This window comes from Bidens hawaiensis, unplaced genomic scaffold (assembly GCF_021521415.1).
Source record: "Bidens hawaiensis isolate Kalapana, Puna unplaced genomic scaffold, B.hawaiensis_p1.1 tig00036681_1, whole genome shotgun sequence".
Taxonomy (NCBI): Eukaryota; Viridiplantae; Streptophyta; class Magnoliopsida; order Asterales; family Asteraceae; genus Bidens; species Bidens hawaiensis.
The window spans coordinates 155,268-169,448 of NW_027496393.1; the positions used below are offsets into that span (position 1 = coordinate 155,268).

Genomic DNA, 14,181 nt, shown 5'->3' on the forward strand with positions numbered 1-14,181 from the left:
CGGTTTACGTATCGGTTATACGTTTTGGAGCCAAAACCGGTTTTATAACCGGTTTTTTTTATAACCGGTTTTTTTTAATAACCGGTTATTAAAAAACCGGTTAACCGGTTTTTAAAATAACCGGTTTATTACCGTTATAAAAAAAAACCGGTTAACCGGTTTTTTAATAACCGGTTAACCGGTTAAACCGGTTTTCGAACGTTACCAAACGGCTTTATAGCCGTTTTTTTTTTTTTTTTGACCGTTTTTTAGCTGTTTTTTTTTTGTTTTTTTACCATTTTACCCCCACAAACATCTATATATAGTTTAGGTTGGGTATTGGTTAGATCACACTTGATTATACAACTCCAAACGCTCTAAACGTTTATTTCATACGCGATTATACAACTCCAAACGCTCTTCTTTCGTAGTCGTTTATTTCATACTCGAGTATACCACTCTTAATTCGTAGTCGATTATCATGGCCTCCCAAAGTGCTGCTTCATCGGTCAACATGGGTGCCTCGAACACGGGAGAAACCGTCGTTCGGGTCATCCCCACGAAACGAAACCAAGATATTTGGCAACATTTCGACCTATGCGAAATGTCTAACGGAACCCAAAAAGCTAGATGCAAACATTGTTTGAAGTTTTATAACAAAGAAGCAAACTCCAGTTTAAGAGCTCATGTAGAAAAGCCCTCTTGCAAGGTCTTGAAGGACGAATCCGGAAGTAGTTCGCAGCCGGAGATGACGAATCAAGGAACGGTGTTTACGTACGACCTTGAAGCGGTACGTCAACAGTTTGGCAACTTTGTGATTCAACAATCACTTCCTTTCAACCACTTCGACAACCCTCAATTCACGGAGATGATGCAAAAGTATGTTCAACCACGCTACCAACACGTAAGTCGTTCGACCCTTAGAAGAGATTGTCTTAAAGCATGGAAAAACGCTAAATCCGAACTAATTTCATACTTTTCAAACTTACAAACTGGTGTGAACTTAACAACGGATGTGTGGTCGGTACCTAATGGTTCGCCCGACTCATACATTTGTGTGACGGCTCATTGGGTTGACCCCCGGTCGTGGCAAATGATGAAACGAACCGTTGCGTTTCAATTGTTTGATTACCCGCACACGGGTAGAAATATTTTTAAACTCTTGGATAAAGTCATTCGACAATACAAGATTGAAGATAAAATCTTTTCAATATCGTTTGATAACGCGTCCAACAATACGGCCGCGGTTGGCCATTTAAAATTAAAGTATAAACCTATCTGTGATGGAGCGTTTTTTCATAGCCGATGCATTGCACATATTATCAACTTGGCCGTGCAAGATGGGTTAAACGTGATCGAAACGCAAAGAAACAATTTTAAAAGAATGTTACGAGATGTTTTTAGCAACAATTCAACATTTTCAAGATACAAAAAATTTTGTGAAGAAGCTAACTGTCAATGGTTGGGGCCTAATTGGGATTGTCCAACAAGATGGAACTCGACTTGTGAAATGTTTGAGAAAGCCATCCAACAAAAACAATCGTTAATTGCGTTTCATCAAATTTTGTCAAATAGGGGTAAATGTGCACCGTACGATCCTAGAAACTGGTTATTGATTGAGATCGTTACGGAGGTTCTTCAAATTTTTAAATCTTGCACAACTAGTTTATCCGGGGTTTACTATCCAACAAGCCCCATTGCTTTACCAAAAATTGCTGTCATGTGCACAAAGTTGACTGAAATTCATTGTAGGGGTGCACCTTATTTTGATATGGGTGCAAAAATGAAATAAAAATTTAGAAAATATTTTCAACAACTACCCGCTGTTTTGACCTGTGCGGCTGCGTTAAACCCTTGCATCAATGTTGGTGGTGTTGAAGCTTTAATAGAAAAAATTTGTGATGAGCTAGAGTTAAACGACGATCAAAACCCCCATTATAACCAAACTTTAAAGAATGCTTTCAACACCACCTTGGCAAACATGTATGATGTTTACCTTACAAAACACGGGTCGTCTTCCCAAATTCATGACTCGTTAAGAGCTGTTGCCCAATCCCAATCCCAAACCGACCTTGAAATGGGGATGTACTACATGATTTGGGAAGACGCCGGTAAACGTCAAAGGGTAAACACCCCAAGCAGTGAACTTGGAAGGTATGGTGGTACCAACTTTGTGAAACACATGACTCCGGATGAATTTAGAAGTCTTGATATGCTGGCTTGGTGGAGAGGTAAGGAGGATGAGTTTCCGATCCTCGCCGCCATGGCCAAAGATTTACTAACGGTCCAAGCTTCCACGGTAGCTTCGGAGTCTGCTTTTTCTGTTTCTGGCAGGGTTATATCGATTAGGAGGACTCGACTCACTCCACCAGCTGTAGAGATGTCGATTTGCTACAAGGATTACTTGGACTCTTTAGATAGGGCACAACATCAACGCTCACTCGAGGGGGAAATGGAGTATGAGGCGGCCTTTTATGAAGACGAGGTCAATCAAGGACACACTCAACCAATGACCGATGAAGAAGCCGCGTACGACGATTACCTAAGGAATAGCTCGGGATCGGGTAGCGAAGAAAATGAGTAACAAACATCAACTTGTTAATGTAATCGTGTCTAAGCATTCTTTAATGTTTGTATTTTTGAGTTACGAATATGCGATAACGATTTAATGTTTGTATTTTTAATGTAAAAGCTATAAATGAAAGTTATGTGTTTTTAATCTTCCAAGCAAAGAATGCTAACAACGAAACCCTAAACCCTAAACCCTAAAGCAAAAAAAAAAAAAAAAAAAAAAAAAAAAAAAAAAAACCGGTTAACCGGTTAGACCGGTTATTAAAAACCGGTTGTAAAAAAACCGGTTTAATAACCGGTTCTAACCGGTTTCTAAACCGGTCCAAACCGGTTTGGCCGGTTTGAGTTTTCATTGACAAAAACCGGTTAATAACCGGTCCGGTTATTAACCGAACCGGTTTTTTTCTGGATAAAAAAAACCGGTCCGGTTAATAACCGAACCGGTTTTTTCAAAAAAACCGATTTGTGCACCTCTAAATACATCCATCATCAATATCATCTCCCCCACAAATATCCAGAACCTAATAATAATAATAATAATAACAATAATAATAATGGTGGAGTAGGGTATATATTATTATTATTATTATTATTATTATTATTTTCCTTCCTTTCTTTGCACACTCGATTCCTGAGTCGTAGATTGAACCAATTTTCAACTATTTATTTAGGGTTTTATTCAATTCGATTTGATTCAGTGTGGAAACACATGATGTTGTTGTTGTTGTAGTTATAAATCTCTGCCTTCATTAATCGATCTCATCTGGTTATTTGATCCTCAACAATTAGGTCAAATCGTCTGTAATTCATAATAACCTGTGTGGTGCACTGCGTGTCTAGGTGTGGTGTGTCCATGGGAGTGTGTGGATCGAAGGAGCGAGGTGGCTGCGTGCCGGTTGGGAAGAAGCATGGGGATCGAGGAGGAGCTGACGCTGAACCCACACCCAGAGTTCAAGGACGGAGACGCCGTCGTTTGGGTCGGAAGAAGCCAAATGCCGGCAGCAATCGCTATTCCTCTCGCAGCAAAGTCGATCCTTCTGCTCATGTTTCTTATTCCATGGATCGCTCCTATCCGAACCCCACCTTTCACGGTATTTTCACAAACACTAGTAGCTTTTATGCTTTCAGTGTTTAAATAGAATAGACTGAATGTTGTATTTGCTTGGTAATTGTGATGATGACATGCCCTAGCTTTCTAAAGGATTCATTATTTGTCTTGACTCTTTAATTTTCGATGCATTGTTGTAAGTTGAACAATTATTATATGAGTTGAGGTCTGACTGATTAAGAGGTAGTCTCGGAATCATTCAGCGTGTCCCATTAAGAGGTAGTGATTACATTTATCTCAATAATCCATGCTTCTGCAAATTTATTGCTTTGAGTTTTGACCTTATGTAATCAGATATTTTAAATCACTTTAGGCATTTATACACACACTTGTTTTGAAGTTACAACTAATTAAGTACGTTGAACCTTTAGAAGTTAAAAGGTTGAGCCTTGTTTGTATTTCGGAAGTATTTGGTTCAAATGTATACATTAGGAGTACCATTTATCATGTGTTATATTTCCTTTTTATACTGGTTTTATCGGTTTATGCGGTATATGATTTGTATCAGGAAGTACAGAGTGGTTTGATACTACAACAGGGGTTGAGTCTGATTGTGATGAAGAGTTTTACAGCATTCAGGATGGTAAGAAGTTTTTCTGTGTTTTATGGGGAATAAAATTGATGATTCGGCTTTCCTTTTAGTTTTGTTGTTGTGAACCAAAATCTAACTGATGATATTATATTATGTTTAGAAAATGGAAGCCTTAAAAACTGACAAAGCTCAAAAGGCTTTCCATCTCTCTCAGGTCAAATAAAAACAATTAGCTAAAAGGTGAACGGGTCAAAGCTCAAAAGGGTTGAGAAAAATAATATAATTGTAATAATGTTGTTTTTGTAATCATATTTTTGACATTTACTGAGTGTTTCTTAAATTTTCACAGATGTTATATCTCAAAGCAGTTCTGTTAGTGCGTCAGTAACTCCAAGAGTGTCTGATCATGTTCCTGGTTCTTCTTTTTCAACAACCGACTCAATAATGAAACCCAATGAGCAAGTGCCACCTCCCACCACACACGGAACCGCTGCTGTAATTGACATAAACAATTGTCTGCCTTGTCTTACTTGCACTACCTCCACGGATGCCAAGAGCAAATCATCATGTTCAAGCCCTCCGAGTGCAAAAAAGAAAATTTCTTCAAGACTTTCGTTTAAATGGAGAGAAGGTCAATCTAGTGTTTCCATACGTAAGACTCATGCTTGCTACATATGTCCTTTCATTTAAACGGGCATGTTCGTGTTCATTCGTTTAATTTAACTGAACAAACGGTCGAACACGTACGGTTAAACGAACATGGTTTTCTTGTTTGTGTTTATTTGTTAAGAACGTAAGTGTGTTTATGTTCGTTTGTTTATAGCATACGGACGTAAAGGAACAAAGATAAGTGAACATAGATGAAACAACATAACCGAACGAACACCAATTAAAAGTAAATGTGGCCATTTATCTGTTGCGTCTAAAGAATTAACGAAACCAGAGTAAATTATAATGAGTGATATTATAATTTCATAAAACTAGACTACATTGCAATGGCCTAAAAGTTTAAATGAATATATAAACGAACGAACTTCAATAAATGTAAACTAACAAACATAAATGAACGTAAATGACGGACATAAACAAATGTAATGGATAAATGTCGAACATAAATGAATGAATGAGACGTGTTCATGTTCATTCTTTTAACTAAATGAACAAATAATTTTATTCATGTTTGTTCATGAGTGAACCTCCTGCCGAAAGATTCACAGACGGTTTACTGAAGTCTGGTTTGTTTACAGGCCCAGTCGCAATTGATGGGTCAAATGGGTTATTTAAGAAAACCAGTTTAAAATCGAACGAGTCTTGTGGATTGAAGTTACCCAGGATGTATTCTAAATGCATATAACTTCTTGGATCGTCTATTAAAACATGATATCACTATAGGTTTATATTACTGGAGCTCTTGTAATCATGTTTAACACACTAATTATATATTAAAGTAAATCTTAGAATATGTGTTTCGTGTCAACTTGACCCTTAGGCCTGTAAACGAACCGAGCAAACACGAACGGCGCATGTTTGTGTTTGCTCGTGTAACTTGAATCAAACAAATGATAGAACCTGAACATCTAAACGAACGGGGTTTTTTGTTTGTTGTTGTTTGTTAAGAAATTGAGTGTGTTCGTGTTCATTCTTTAAGAAAATGAGTGTGATCGTGTTCATGCTCGTTTATGTCTGCTCATTAACAGCATAAATGAATGATTTACGAACAGAACATAAACGAATGAACGCAACTGAACATAGATGAACTAACATAACCGAGATAATACCAATTAAAAGTAAATGTTAACACCAATCTATTGGCCGTTGGGCCTAAAAAGTTGGTAGTTGGTACAACTAGACTAAATTGTAACGGGCCTGAACTTTTAAATGAATATATTAATGACATAAAACGAACGAACTCAAATGAAAGAACGTGAAGGAACGAATGAGACGTTTTCATGTTCCACTCGTTTAACTAATTGAACAAAAAACTGTTCCATGTTTGTTAAACATAAACAAACTTCTCATCGAACAGTTCATGAACTATTCACCGAACGTATGGTTTGGTTACAGGCCTACTGACCCCTTCCAAGTACCAACAGTGACCCATTTTGATGCGTTACTCAACCTGCCCAATCTTTTTTACCTCTAGGCTGTATGACATATTTTGTCATGTCATGGTTATAATAATATAACCTCGCATTCATTATATTTGTTTCAGTGTCCCCAAAAGCTATTTTGCAAAGACCCATTGCAGGCTCTCAAGTTCCATGTGTTCCGTTAGAGAAGAAAATGACAGATTCTTGGTCACCACTTGATCCAAGTACCTTTAAAGTGCGAGGACATAATTATATGAAGTATAATAACCTTGACATTAAACTATTTATTTATTCTATTATTTTAATTGTTAAGAGGTTTGCATTTGTTTTACTAAAGTGGCATGCTTTTCTTTTTGTTTTACAGAGATAAAAAGAAAGAATGGGCGTCAAGTCAGGCTGCTTTTTACCCTATTGGTGTTGATGTATTCCTATCTCCCCGTAAGATTGATCATATTGCACGTCTTCTTGAACTTCCAAAAGTTGAATCATCTGGAAAGATCCCGTCTTTGCTTGTTGTAAATCTTCAAGTATGTCCATCCAAACGTTATTTTTTTATTTCACCTCGTAAATAAAAGTGAGTCATAAGGTCAAGCTTATTGAATGCCATAAAATTTAGATAACTTTTAAGTAGGCTTCTAGATGAACCAAATGAACATGGATGGGGCATGTTCGTGTTCGCTCGCGTATTTTTTTAACCGGACAAATGATCTAACACAGACAATTAAATGAGCATGGTTTTCTTGTCTGTGTTCATGTTCATCTACGTTTGTTTGTTAATACTATTGAAGAACGGTTCACGGACGCAAAAGCCCACAAACAAATGGACATAACTGAATGAACACCAGTTAAAACTAAACGTCATTGTCAATCTGTTGGGTCTAAAAACTAATAAAACTAGACTAAGTTATAATGGGTGATATTTTTAATTTCATAAAACTAGACTAAACTGTAATGGATCAGTGAATATATAAACAGTTGTAAATTGACAGACTTAAATATTAGTTAAACTAATGAACATAAACGGGCGGAAATAAACAGGCGTAAATGAGCGAACTTTCACGAACATAAAAGAACGAATGAGACATGTGTTCACGCTCGTTCTTTTAAGTATATGAACAAAAAGTTTTGTTCATGGTCGCTCATTTGTTAATTAAACGAATTTCCTGCCGAATGGTTCACTGAACGTTCGGTTCATACTGATTCTAATTCTAATTGTTCAAGCTGTAATGATAAGTTTCAATTTCCACAATGAAATTGCCTACTTATAATATTAATAATACTTATAATATTATTATTATTATTATTATCTACAATATGACTTTGATTGTTCTAGGCCCAAAAATGAGGTTAAAAACACCCTTTTTTATTTGCCTATATGTATTTTTAACCGGGTTTTTTATTTGTCCATAAATCAGATACCTTTATACCCCCCTGGAATATTTCAACAAGAATTTGATGGAGAAGGGATGAGTTTTGTATTGTACTTCAAGCTGTCTGATAATTATGATGAACTTCCACTCCATTTTCAAGAAAATTTAAGGGTAAGATGGTCATTTTCATCATTCATGCTTCATATAAAAAATAATTTATTTGTTTATGATTTCAATAGAAAATAATTGATGATGAGGTGGAAAGGGTTAGAGCTTTCCCAGTGGATACCATTGCACCCTGCAGAGAAAGATTGAAGATTTTGGGCCGACTCGCAAACTTAGAGGATCTTCAGTTGAGTTCAGCTGAAAGGAAGCTTATGACTGCTTATAACGAGAAGCCTGTTCTTTCACGTCCCCAACATGAGTTTTATGTGGTAATTTTTTTTACAAATTTTTCAAATATATGTTTTTGAAATTAAGGGGCTGTTTGGCAATCTAGATGAATCAATAAGAGGTATGAATGATTAAGAGGTAGACTCTAAATCATTCAGCATGTCTCTATAGCTTATCCATTAAGAGGTTCCATGAGCCATTAAGGGGTTTAACCAAACACACTCTGCCTCTGACCAATTTATAGGTAACCTCTTAATGGAATCATTAAGAGGATACCAAACAGCCCCTAAATTCCATTCTGACCAACACAAAAAACTCAACTGATCAAAAAGGGTCAAACTTTTAAGTAATGTTGAAAGGGGTTGGGTCAGTTTGGGTTGAACAGCCAACACTTTGTCTATTTTTATATATTGTTCTGAATAATGAATAATAATATTACAAGAACAATAATATTGTAATTAACGATTTTAAGTGTTTGTAAAGGGTACCAGGTCAAAAAGGGGTCAGGTTGTAAAGGGTCAAACATTTAAGTAATGTTGAAGCGGGTCGGGTCAGTTTGGGTTGACCTGTCAACACTTTGTCTATATTTATATATCTTTTTGAATACTGAATGTGTTGATTATGTTTACAAAACAATTGTAATTGGTAATTAATGATTTTAAGTGTTTGAATAAAACCATTGAGGAGATTGTATGCATTCAAAATAGAGTTTGGTTGACTTTCAACACGTCTAACCCGTTTGATTTGTTTTCATTTTAGCTAAATTTTTTAGTTTGACTTATTTTGACCAGCTAAAGCTAAAAAACAACCCAAACCATCCAATTCACAAGATAACTTAAGAATTTTAAAATGACCAGAAAAAGGGTAAGAGAGTAATTTGAAATTTGTAAATTGTTATGTGAAACTGAATAATCAATACAAGATAATCACTTTTAATTGTTGTTTCATGAGATAATGCCTGGATGTGATTTTGTTATTTAAAGATGTAATAACCAATTTTGAGGCTGCCAATTTCTGATCTTTTAAGGTAGTATAATAGATAAGAAATGACCAAAAAAAAAGTAAATAAAACAGTAATTTTACTTTTCTATTATGTAACCCTTCTGTGCATATCATAGATACATAAATACACTTTAATGATTGAAATCATGCAGGGAGAAAACTACTTTGAAATTGATTTGAACATGCATAGATTCAGTTACATTTCTAGAAAAGGTTTCGATGCTTTTCGAGAGAGATTAAAATATTGTATCCTCGATTTCGGGCTCACTATCCAGGTTCAGAAGCATATATGATCGATCATTCCTCCAGTTATATTTATTTTTTATATTCGTGGCCTAAAATGATGTTTGTTAATATTGATACAGGGCACAAAAGCTGAAGAATTGCCCGAATGTATTTTATGCTGCGTTCAATTGAAAGAGATCAATTACAACAATTACAACCGACTCGGGTTCTAAATTCAAATACCCTTCATTTTCATAAACGTAATATTCAAAGTTCATAAACTACTTTCTTGTTTATTTCCGGTACACATCTATATGAAATAACATCAAGAATTAGAATATACATTCCTGAGTGTACAGCTTTAAACTCTTGTGAAATCCAAAATGTTTCCTCCGTTTTTTTTATATAATAAATATATTATAATCATTTTAACATTATAATAGAAAATTGTTATTATGGTAGTTTTCTTGGAAACTTTTAACTGTCTTGATTGTATTTTTATTTTAAGTGGGTCAAATGAACTTTTTTAGCTAAAAGGTAAACTAGTCATACGGGTTGAAAGATTGCTAACATGTATTTAGCAATAGTTATTGTAATAATACTTTGATTCTCTTAAAAAGGTATAGAAATTACACAACCCAAAGTGACTTGTAACATGATACCCAACTTGGCCGACTCATTAATTCCAATATTACCATTCATAAATTCATAAATATGAAACAAAAATTAGCAAACAAAACATATAACTGAGCTAGAACATAGGTCAATTTGGAACCCGTTACACCCGTTTTTAAAGATCTAAGGTTTGTTTAGAACTCGGAATATCCGTCCAAAAGTAGGGAAGTCCAACTGCATTTCACGGTCTCGGTTTAAAATTGAGTCAACAAAAGTAACCGAGGTGGTATCAATCCCTAAGCCGTGCTTAGTTAGATCCACCCCCAACCTGTTGCAACTATTCAGGCGTTCACCCTCGGTGGGTAAAAACTCAGTATCGGGCTTGTTGGTACACTCTTGTTCTTGGTCTCCAACAAGATAATCACTCCAAATGGTGGTGGGAGAAGATGGTAAATTCACATGAACTTTAGATTCGTGGGATGATGTAGAAGATGAAGCTGTTTCATTTATAACATGGAAAGGTGCAGTCATGAAACTCATTGGAGCGGGTTGTTCTTGAAACGGGCCCATTGTCGTTAATGCCTGAGAGAAATCAGAGTACGGGTCATGGTGGTTTTGATCTAAAGGTCTCGTGTTTTGTGGGATTAGGGCGTTGATGTTTCCATAATCAGAAAGAAGCTGACTTAAAGGTTTATGGGTGATCGGGTCGATTCCCAATTTAAGCAGCTTCTTCTTTAGTTTTGTGTTCCAATGATTCTTCACATCATTGTCGGTTCTTCCTGGGAGCTGCTTTGCTATCAACGACCACCTCAAGATTCAACAGTTTGATCGGTTAGATTTAAAATTATACGAAAAATCGACTAATTTTCATCTTTTGTAAAAGTAATGGGGGTACGTTACTACATTTTAACCGAGATTTTTAAATTATAATGAAAGGGAACTCTCAATGTATAATATTAAAGGGTGAAATTGCCATGTAAACAGGGGATTGTGAACTTACCTGCTACCGACGGCCCGATGGTACCTCAAAATAAGCTCTTCCTCAAGAGAGGTGAAACTATCGTGTTTGAGATCGGGCCTTAGATAATTGGTCCATCTCAATCTGCAACTCTTTCCGCATCTGTTAAGACCTGTTAAAGCATACACACACACACAATACGGGTCAGGTCATTATGAAAACAAATGGTTATCAAGATTAGCATCACGGGAGAATAAAACTACCTGCTTTTTGAGGAACCGAAGTCCAGTTACCGATGCCATGACTAGCAACATATGCAAGAATCTTTGCGTCTTCTTCAGCTGTCCACGGGCCTTTCTTGACGTGTGATTTGTCACAGCACGGAGGTCGTCTTCCCATTGATCGATATGGTAAAAGCGCACATACAAACACACAGTAGATGGTTATGGTGAGGCAAGTTTTAGAAGCATTCATATAATGGGGGAGAGAACATTTAAGAAGTGGCAAGGCAACAAAAGCATGTAGATAGTGGCTCATTAATGAACATATTGCATGCATGATCTCTTCATTCACTCTTTAACAATAGCATGAAAATAATACTCTCCACTCCTCTCTCTCTCTCTCTTTCTTCATGTGCTTGGCTCCTCTCTATAGATCAAATCCTAAAACAAGATAATAATGTTACAGTAACTTGTACTTTGTGCATAATAAGTTGTGTGTTTTTGTTTATTTGTTATGAAGATTCAAAATATCAAGAAGATGCTTTGTGTGAAAAGCAATGAAATGACTCAATGAGGGTGAGATTGGATGGTTATGTCAAAAATAAATATTAGGTTAGCATGACAGCCTATCAACGAGTTAAAGCAAAACACCAAACTCCGGTCGGTCGGTCGGTCGGTAGGGTTGATTTGTTAACGTATTGTAAAACTTAAAGGTGTAATATAGGTATCGGTTAAATGTACCTCACCGTCCAAATTGTCTGTTGAACATGAGTTGGGTTAATCTGTGACTTGTTTTATTTAGAAAGATATCATTTGAACTCATAATCATATTCATCAAATAATAACCCACTTCACACGACACGATCAGCATTGGCTAAGAATCAAACAGAAGCTCAAGTTTGTAAAAAACAAAGCTTACTCTTTAACCAGATAATATGATATAAAATAAAAGTTAATTTGATAGAAGCATAAAAAGTTAAAAAAATGATTTTCTATTCATTTGTTTACATCACCTTATCCCTTAAGTAATGGGATTTGCTTGTCTTCTAAAGGAAGGTTATGCCACAAATCCAAATACTTAGGCAACAATTCAACCATCAAAACCTTGTATAAATATTTTTAAACCATTCAAATTAAATGCAAAAACATGAAGGTCACCAGTTTATTTGTTCTTTCCATTGCCTTCTTCTTGTCAGGTAAGGTAATTTCCCTTGTAGTTTGATATATGTTGTTAGAGTATTATGTCTGTGTTAGTCTAAAAGTTAAAAACAATTGACAGGAAACACACTAGTCAAATCATGTCACTTCCACATTAGCAACAAATGCCCATACCCAATATGGCCCGCAAACGCAGCCAACGAAGGCCACTCGGTGTTAGCCAACGGTGGCTTCTATCTTCCACCCGGCGAACAAAAGAAAATCCAAGCCCCGGCTGATTGGGTAGGGCGGATATGGGCCAGAACAGGTTGCACATTAGGTCCAGATAAAAACCCCGCCTGTGGCTGTGAGACAGGCGATTGTGGTGGAAAATTGATGTGTAACGGGCTGATCGGGGCCCCACCTGCCACATTGGTCCAGATTGCGTTACAACCAGACAAAAGTAAATCTAATTTTTATGACGTTAGTTTAGTTGACGGTTATAACATCCCTGTTTCAGTATCAACTATACCTTACTCATCCAAATGTTATATTGGAGGGTGCAACAAGGATATCAATGATTGCTGTCCTCAAGAACTCGCGCTTTTGAACGATAAGGGTGAAGTTGTGGGTTGCAAAAGCGCGTGTTTGGCTTTTGATAATGACAAGTTTTGTTGTAGGAACGCGTATGGGACACCTAGTAAATGCAAGCCGACGGTGTATTCCAAGATATTTAAGGAAGCATGCCCATCTTATTATAGTTACGCCTTTGACAATCCGCCACCGTTGGTTAACTGTGTTTCGGATGATTATTTGATAACGTTTTGTCCGTCGACACGGGTTAGTGAAATAGAATCTGCGTAGGGTTGTTAATGATTCTGTTATGAAATATTGGTTCGACTATAGTTTGATACGGGTGATTATGTATGTATGTATGTTACTATGTTACCTATATTTGTATAAACATTGATTTAAAATAATAAAAATTTGAGAAAGCTTTTGCTGTAACAAAATAATTAAAGTCATAATGGAACCAATTTTCTTCAGATGTGAGGAGTATATAGTTATTTAGCAATTTACCATTATTATTTATGAAATTAAAACAAAAGATAGGTATATATGATTTTAGGTAAAAATAAATTTGCATCCTTAATTCAGTTTACTCTATTTCGTAATGAGATAAACGTTAATGGGTTGCATAAATACAAAAATCAATAGCCCAAGCCCCAATGTATTTGAATTCGGTTTCTTTGGATTAAGAATTTAATTTCTTAATACTAATAACCAAAAACTTAAAAAAATGTAATTTCACTATGAAATTATATTCAACGGCCGGTGACTCGGTGAGGTGGTGCTGTGGTTTGACATTTTTAATTTGATTTAGAACACATGAGAAAAGATAGAATACAGTAATACCTTATCATACACAACATACGTGACGATATAGAGCGTCGATTTCAATTTTAGATTCAATTACATTCAGTTGATTAGATTCAGTTTATTTTAAGAGAGAAGGGTACGGTTGTCTTTTGATACGTAATCTAAATTAAGTAATTTGCGTATAAACGGTTACGCGTATCCTATATTAATATCTTAATCAAATCAATCTATTTTTTTCGAACCATTTTTGAAGCGATTTATATCTTAATCAAATCAATTGAGTTTACGAACCAATTTTGAACTGATTTTTGATCTAGGGTTTTGAAATGGAGGACGATCGTGAATGTAAGTTTGTCCTGTTTGAAATAATTGATATTATTTGTACAGTATGATAATTCGGTTTCAAATATTGATGCTCCCCTTTTATGGTAAATCATGTTTTTGTTTTCATAAATAATCGGACATGCTTATACATGTTAGTGTTATGTGAGTTTAGATTATTGAGCATTTATGAGCGTATATAACATGATAGTATATTTAGTTTAATTTGTGAGCGTTTCACGAGCGTTTTTAACATGATAGTAATTGAAGTTTAGTATA

General features: G+C 35.7%; 2 protein-coding genes and 1 pseudogene across 3 annotated transcripts; 2 read left to right on the forward strand and 1 right to left on the reverse strand.

Moving 5' to 3' along the window:
- Positions 1-3,385: 3,385 nt before the first annotated feature.
- On the forward strand, positions 3,386-9,671 carry LOC143588662 (uncharacterized). The gene is made up of 9 exons (XM_077069614.1): positions 3,386-3,641; positions 4,167-4,241; positions 4,540-4,842; positions 6,403-6,538; positions 6,645-6,807; positions 7,696-7,821; positions 7,890-8,084; positions 9,198-9,320; positions 9,411-9,671. The coding sequence occupies exons 1-9, from the start codon at positions 3,404-3,406 to the stop codon at positions 9,501-9,503; spliced, it is 1,452 nt and encodes a 483-aa protein (XP_076925729.1). The 5' UTR covers positions 3,386-3,403; the 3' UTR covers positions 9,504-9,671.
- A 408-nt stretch (positions 9,672-10,079) lies between these two features.
- LOC143588663 (transcription factor MYB35-like) lies at positions 10,080-11,579 on the reverse strand (annotated as a pseudogene). Its single transcript, XR_013145144.1, has 3 exons — positions 11,107-11,579; positions 10,886-11,015; positions 10,080-10,693 (listed from the first exon to the last, which is right to left on the reverse strand). The product of XR_013145144.1 is annotated as a transcription factor MYB35-like (transcript).
- A 612-nt stretch (positions 11,580-12,191) lies between these two features.
- Positions 12,192-13,115, forward strand: LOC143588665 (thaumatin-like protein). The gene is made up of 2 exons (XM_077069616.1): positions 12,192-12,260; positions 12,344-13,115. The coding sequence occupies exons 1-2, from the start codon at positions 12,212-12,214 to the stop codon at positions 13,063-13,065; spliced, it is 771 nt and encodes a 256-aa protein (XP_076925731.1). The 5' UTR covers positions 12,192-12,211; the 3' UTR covers positions 13,066-13,115.
- Positions 13,116-14,181: the final 1,066 nt, after the last annotated feature.

Excerpts from the sequence above, each read along its gene's own strand:
- LOC143588662 (XM_077069614.1), top strand. The coding sequence starts at position 3,404 with ATGGGAGTGTGTGGATCGAAGGAGCGAGGTGGCTGCGTGCCGGTTGGG. Across the intron at positions 6,539-6,644 it reads CGAGGACATAATTATATGAA|AGATAAAAAGAAAGAATGGG; the intron begins GTATAATAACCT and ends TTTGTTTTACAG. Across the intron at positions 6,808-7,695 it reads TGCTTGTTGTAAATCTTCAA|ATACCTTTATACCCCCCTGG; the intron begins GTATGTCCATCC and ends TCCATAAATCAG.
- LOC143588665 (XM_077069616.1), top strand. The coding sequence starts at position 12,212 with ATGAAGGTCACCAGTTTATTTGTTCTTTCCATTGCCTTCTTCTTGTCA. Across the intron at positions 12,261-12,343 it reads CATTGCCTTCTTCTTGTCAG|GAAACACACTAGTCAAATCA; the intron begins GTAAGGTAATTT and ends AACAATTGACAG.